Source organism: Rhizopus delemar, genomic scaffold, assembly GCF_000149305.1.
Source record: "Rhizopus delemar RA 99-880 supercont3.14 genomic scaffold, whole genome shotgun sequence".
Taxonomy (NCBI): Eukaryota; Fungi; Mucoromycota; class Mucoromycetes; order Mucorales; family Rhizopodaceae; genus Rhizopus; species Rhizopus delemar.
In genome coordinates, this window is record NW_027137840.1 from 314,340 (window position 1) to 320,339 (window position 6,000).

Sequence of the window (6,000 nt, forward strand, 5' to 3'; positions counted from 1 at the left end):
GAATAAGGAGTAATGGTATTAATAATAGATTAAAGTTGAATAGTCCACGATGGATGGCATAAAAGGTTCTTTTCTAACACAGTTCGCTTCACTTCCCAATCTTGATCGATCTCTCTGTCTACTTCATCCATCGTGGACCCTAATATTTCATACACTTGACAAGCCAAGCTATCCCTCGTTTCGTCCTTGTCAAACGACAGGGTAGAGGGTGTTGTGGGAGGAGTGATCAAGCTGGGTTTGGAGAGGGTATCTTTGTCATTCATGACTAAGCTTGACTGAGATGCGGTAGGATGTTGATAGCCATTTGTTTTCAGGCTTGATTCGGATGAACTATCGAGACAATAGGGACTGGCGATGATGTCTTGTTCGTCTGTGGAGAATCTTGGTTTTTTATGAAATGATTCTTTGATGGTGTTCATGACGGGTGATGCACCAAACAGAGAAGACACTCTTTGTTTAAACGAGTGGTGCGAGGGTGCTGTGATTCTGAGTGATTGTCTTTTGGTATCATCTATACTTTTGCGAAATGAGAAAATAGTTGAATGGGTCATGATGTAGGATGAGTAAGAAAGAAAAGAGGGAAGCCTCATGATTCATCTTTTTCTCTTTTTTTTTTTAACCGAAATTTTCTGTATTTTGTCAACAATGGGCAATGCGCCGACTTAAATTTCTCGGCAAAGAAAAAGGGAAAAGAAAGCGAAAAAAAGGCTAAATTTACGGAATGAAAACAAAAATAAAATAAAACCTTCTAAAAGCTTGAACGATTCACTCTTTTTTTTTTAACTTGCCATTCTCATCTTTTTAAAGCATTTTTTAATAAAGGAAAAAAAAAAAAAGACAGGTTTATATAATTTTTTTATTTTCTTGGCAATAAAGAATTCCTTGAGGATAGACGAGTTTAAAGTCTTTTTTTATGAAAACTAAATTACGTCCACACACACACACAGTCCGACAGGATCATCCTTCATTCCTTTTTCTCTTTAGCCTCTTTTTCCTTCTTTTTTTGTTTTAATTTCTTGATTTCTTTCACCAAGGCAGCCAACAAGGGCACAGAAGTCGGAACAAACAGTGGCATGTAAATAGCATATTTATGCTCATCAGGAAAATAGAGCATAGAGACCATCGTAGGATCAAAAAAGGCTTTCTCAGCCAATTCGATGGCATCAATCGAGTCCCTTAATGCTTTTAAATAATCTTCCTCTGATAATGATTGGCGTACGGCTGCCAAACAATTCAAGGAGGCTCTTACTTTACTGTTGATGTGGTCCTGAACGACCATGTTTGGTATCTCGTCTACCAATTGACCTAATGATTTCAAGGTGGATATCGTGTTGGCCACATTTTCAAATGTTCTTGAACGTATCCAATTATCCTTTTCAAGTGCAGTAATGCCTGATTTTTTAGCCGGCTCAAATGTAACCAGGTGAGGTGTGGACTATGAACCGATTAGTATATATGAACGCATGCTGTGATCCTGTATGCTTTACTTTTCTTGTTATCTCCAAATCCTTTACTCCAATCAATGTTCTTAATTGGGATAAAAATGTCTTCATGATGGGCTGAAGGTCTGATTTGGTCAACTTGTATTCCATCGAAGCTGACTTTGGCGGATTCTTGATCACAATACCGCCCCAACGTGGAATTAAAAATGAATTTGTAAGCAGCGGTTGATCTGTGTCTGGTTGAGTTTACATGCATCTGGTTCGTTCAATAAGATGTTTACCTTTGGTATCATGAATACGAAGCGGTGATTCCTGTTGAGAAGGAGAATATAAAATGAAATTGATTGTGGGAGAAGAAGTGACGGTGGATGCTATGTGGAGTTAATATGGTTTATACAACAAAATGAGTCTGTTACCAAGATTCCATTCAGCAGAATTAACAAAGTGAGGTAAATGTTGAGGTTCAAAATAATGATAATTTGGCTTGCCAACTCGTTCTTTATATTTTGGTTTTAATGAAAGTGGTGCATAATTTTGTATCTGATTCATTTTGTTTAGTACTCTTGTTCATTCTCTGATCAATCTAACCAATTACCTGTGAGTTGATGGTAAGGTTGGATACAACAGAGGCTTCTTTTAAAAACGGCCTCAAGTAACCATCCAATGCTTCTCGTATTTCCCAATCCATTTTCATATGTTCTGGATTATTGTTCATCAGACTGAATATAACTTCATATTCTGACGCATACTTTAATGCTCTCATGCTTGACACATCATCCTACTTGGCATGAATACACAATGCATTCTTCATCGCTTTTTGTTGATTTACCTTGTTCTTTTCTTTAGAATAACAAGCAATATTTCCATAATGTTCATGTTCACTTAGATAAATTGTTGGAATAAGGTGGCCCAACACATCAATGATTGAGCCTATACACATCAAACACTTTTAGCTTTTATTCTAATCATTGGTATCATTATTATCATTTACTTGCTGTTGTATCTATAACATCTAATCTACTTGTTCTTTGACTTCCAACTTGTAACTTGACCTTGTCCCCTTTTTGAACATGAATAAAATAGGTTCCAATACGCGCATCCTCTTTTTTTTCTTCTACTGGATCTATGTTTATACGCTGTTATTCCACGTCCGATACAAGCTGTATCTATTGTTATACCTTTTGTAGAATCAACAATATTAATTTGTACAGGAAAATTGTCTTTGTGCTGAATATTGTCTAGAACATGTTGTTGTATTTGTGTTGATAAATAAGTATTATCCAGTTGAAAGGTACTTGGAATAAATATATTGAATTGTGTTGGCATTACAAAATCACATGCCTATTTTTCCTTGTTTGGTTTTATAAATAGTATAAGGTACAATTTACCTGTTTTGAATACCAAGCATCTATTTCTGAAAAAGGTAGATGAGCTCTATAAACCTCTGTTGTTTTCCACCAAAACGGAAGTCCCAACAAAATCACACACCAAAAAGAAAGCACAATAAGTCGAGTTGTCTTTGCTATTATAGTTTGATAAACAAAAACTCCATAAAAAAGATGATGTACCTTTTTGCTCTTCATTCATAACTTGTATTGACTGAATAAGAAAAAAAAAAAAGAGAGAATAAAAATGCGTTCATCACCAAATTTATTCCACGACATTTTTCTTTTTCTTTAATGGGAGTCAACGGTTTAACAGGCATATTAAAACGATTTGCACCACAATCAGTCCGTGTTGTCCATCCGAATGTATTCACAAACCAAACCATCGCTGTCGATGCCAGTTGTCACTTGAACAAATTTGTCTATGGAGAGGAACCACACAATTACAAACACATTTATGGGTTTTATTTACTCACGCGCTACTTTGATCTACTCAAGATCAATCCCATCTTTGTCTTTGACGGCTCTCATCGGTTAGAAGCCAAGCGACTGGAACACGAAAGACGTGAAAGACAACGACGCAAGGTGAAGCACTCGCTTCTGTTTGAGAAAGAGCAGGCCAGTCGACTCGAGGCCTGGTTGGAGATCACGGAAGAGACGCTCGCTGACTTGCCTCAGAAGAGCGCCGTGACGATCCTGAGTGAGCTAGATGAATCGCTCAAGGAGATGGACCATGCTGTGATTCACAGAGAAGAGGGTCATGCGAACATTACGAAGCAACTGAATCGTATCGCGCAGGATTTAAGAGAGGCGGTGATCAAGGTGGAGGACAAGGAGAGATACACGAGGACGGTGAGGTCCTTGGCCAAGAGGGAAAAGCATCTGGTGACAGACATGCTGATCCATCGACTGGAGGACGTCAAGTCTTCGTTGATGTCACTCAGTGTGGATAATCAAATCAACCGAACATCACTTGGTATATAATTACAAGCAAAAGCGGAAAGAGAGAATAATGAGGCTTGTTGTGTATAGAAAAGAGATCGATACGAATCACACAAGCATTAAGGAATGAATGTCAAGATTTTCTGCAAAGCCTTGGCTACGTTTGTTTTTCTTGTAATCATCACGAAGCGGAGGCCATGTGTGCTCATTTAGGTAAAGCGAAACGGACGACGGCCACCATATCAGAAGGTAGATGAACAAAGTCATCTTGCTGGTTTTAATCTCTTTTTCGGTAGACCTTGACACACTAGCCTTTGGCGATACGCCTCTCATCCGTCACTTCTTTTCTCGTGTCCATCCGATTCTTTTCATAGACCCAGTGATAGCCAGAAAACAGCTGGGTCTATCCAAAAGGTCCTTTATTGATTTCTGCATCTTGTGCGGAACTGATTTCTCTGGTACCATCCAAGGCGTTGGACCCATTCGTGCCCTCCAGTACATTACCAAATATAAAAAGATTGAAACCCTACTAAAAAATTTGAACCCTAAATATACCCCACAACCTGAATTTGATTACAAGTTGGCCAGAAGAGTAAACATAAAGAGTAATACGGTTTGCGTCAGGATGGCTCACAGTGAACATAGGTCTTCAAAAGTTTACCTTCTATAGCAGAGGAAGATGCTTCCTATGAAAAACCAAAGAGAGATCAAAGTCAAATAGCAGACATGTTGAAATATTATGAGATTGATCCGACAGAGGCGGATATCAGAGTGAAAACAGCTCTTCTTCAACAAAGCATCCTGGATGGACAAGATCAGTGGGGAACAAACCCATTTAGTTTGAATTACACTTAGAATGTGAGTATGAATTATTTTTTTTTTTTAAAAAAAAAAGCTTTATAGATGAAACATGATTAAAATCAGCAATTTGTTTTATGTAATAAAGGGAGAAGGACGGTATTTATTGTAATTGTTGTTGTTGTTGTTGAAGTAATGCTGCTAATTGTGATAAAGCAGTAGCAGGATCCATACCGGGAATAGGAGCAGCAGCTACCAATGGCTGTTGTTGTTGTTGTGTATACATTGGTGTCTGAGCATATTGAATCTCTTGCTGTTGTTGCTGAGGCATGGTAGGCTGAGAAGGAGGTGGTGGTTGCTGCTGTTGATGTTGTTGCTGTTGCTGAGCAGCTGCTTGGGTCTAATTACAGGATACGTTTAGATTTTCAGAGCAATCAACTACTACAATTAATTTACCAATAATCCCAATAAGGTTTGAACTTGATTTGCTTGTTCATCAACCATAGGAGGTTGTGAATAAGGCTGCTGTAATAATTGAGGTTGTTGAGGAGGGACAGGAGAACTGTTTACAGGAGGAGGAGGAGGATAAGTTTGCTGGGTGGCCAGCATGGAAAGAATTTGCTGAGCCTTTTGAGCCTGTTCCAATCTTTGATTGACCTCAACAGGTAAAGGTTGATTATAAGTAGAAGAAGCTTGCATAGGAATAGCAGGGGTGGGGAGACTAGGAGGAGGAGGTACTGAAGCAGAGGAAGAAGCTGGAGGAGGAGGAGTATAATAACGATCAAAGCTATCACGACGTGGAGGCTGTCTTGTTTTCTCTCTCTCTCTTCTATCAATTCTTTCTCTCTTACCAGCATTGATACGCTCCTTATAAGGATGATCCCAAAAGAAAGCTACATCCCATCGACCCCCCTTATACTCTTTATCAATCGTGCTATCGTAAGCTGATACACAACTTCTGGAATCATAAAACTCAACAAGACGTTGATTTCTACTTGAAATTAGGAAGGTGTCGACTGATGAGATCTTATGATTACCTGTCATAATTCTGAGCAAGATGAGCCTTTTTGAAGTTTGGTATACGAATAGCTTTTACTTCACCAAAGCTTGAAAAATATTGATGTAACTCAAAATCATCCAAAGGGGAAGAAGAATTCTTTAAAGTATAAAGTAAAGTACCCTAATGAACTGTAAGAAGCTGAAATAAGCTCATAAGAATAGGAATACCTGATTTTTAGTTCTATCACATTTTGCTTTCTCTTCTTCTTCTTTAGGGAGTGAATAATGGACATCAATTTGTCTATCACGTAAAGTAACACCTTGCATTTCATTTTTTGCTGCTTCTGAACAGCGAACATCGTACTATGTAGGGTGTTATAAACACACACATGTTATATCTCATAATGAATCTTACAAAAGTAATAAAAATCATG

General features: G+C 38.1%; 5 protein-coding genes across 5 annotated transcripts; 1 reads left to right on the top strand and 4 right to left on the bottom strand.

Annotated features, from left to right (window-relative positions):
• Positions 1-29: 29 nt before the first annotated feature.
• Positions 30-551, bottom strand: RO3G_14452 (uncharacterized protein; the record flags this gene model as incomplete). The annotated part of the gene is made up of 1 exon (XM_067669036.1): positions 30-551. The coding sequence occupies one exon, from the start codon at positions 549-551 to the stop codon at positions 30-32; it is 522 nt and encodes a 173-aa protein (XP_067525137.1).
• A 413-nt stretch (positions 552-964) lies between these two features.
• On the bottom strand, positions 965-1,592 carry RO3G_14453 (uncharacterized protein; the record flags this gene model as incomplete). Its single annotated transcript, XM_067669037.1, has 2 exons — positions 965-1,435; positions 1,515-1,592. 2 exons carry the CDS (start codon positions 1,590-1,592, stop codon positions 965-967), a joined length of 549 nt encoding a protein of 182 aa, XP_067525138.1.
• A 433-nt stretch (positions 1,593-2,025) lies between these two features.
• Positions 2,026-2,205, bottom strand: RO3G_14454 (uncharacterized protein; the record flags this gene model as incomplete). The annotated part of the gene is made up of 1 exon (XM_067669038.1): positions 2,026-2,205. One exon carries the CDS (start codon positions 2,203-2,205, stop codon positions 2,026-2,028), a length of 180 nt encoding a protein of 59 aa, XP_067525139.1.
• A 916-nt stretch (positions 2,206-3,121) lies between these two features.
• Positions 3,122-3,811, top strand: RO3G_14455 (uncharacterized protein; the record flags this gene model as incomplete). The annotated part of the gene is made up of 1 exon (XM_067669039.1): positions 3,122-3,811. One exon carries the CDS (start codon positions 3,122-3,124, stop codon positions 3,809-3,811), a length of 690 nt encoding a protein of 229 aa, XP_067525140.1.
• A 919-nt stretch (positions 3,812-4,730) lies between these two features.
• RO3G_14456 (uncharacterized protein) lies at positions 4,731-5,611 on the bottom strand (the record flags this gene model as incomplete). Its single annotated transcript, XM_067669040.1, has 2 exons — positions 4,731-4,967; positions 5,024-5,611. The coding sequence occupies 2 exons, from the start codon at positions 5,609-5,611 to the stop codon at positions 4,731-4,733; spliced, it is 825 nt and encodes a 274-aa protein (XP_067525141.1).
• Between the last annotated feature and the right edge of the window lie 389 nt (positions 5,612-6,000).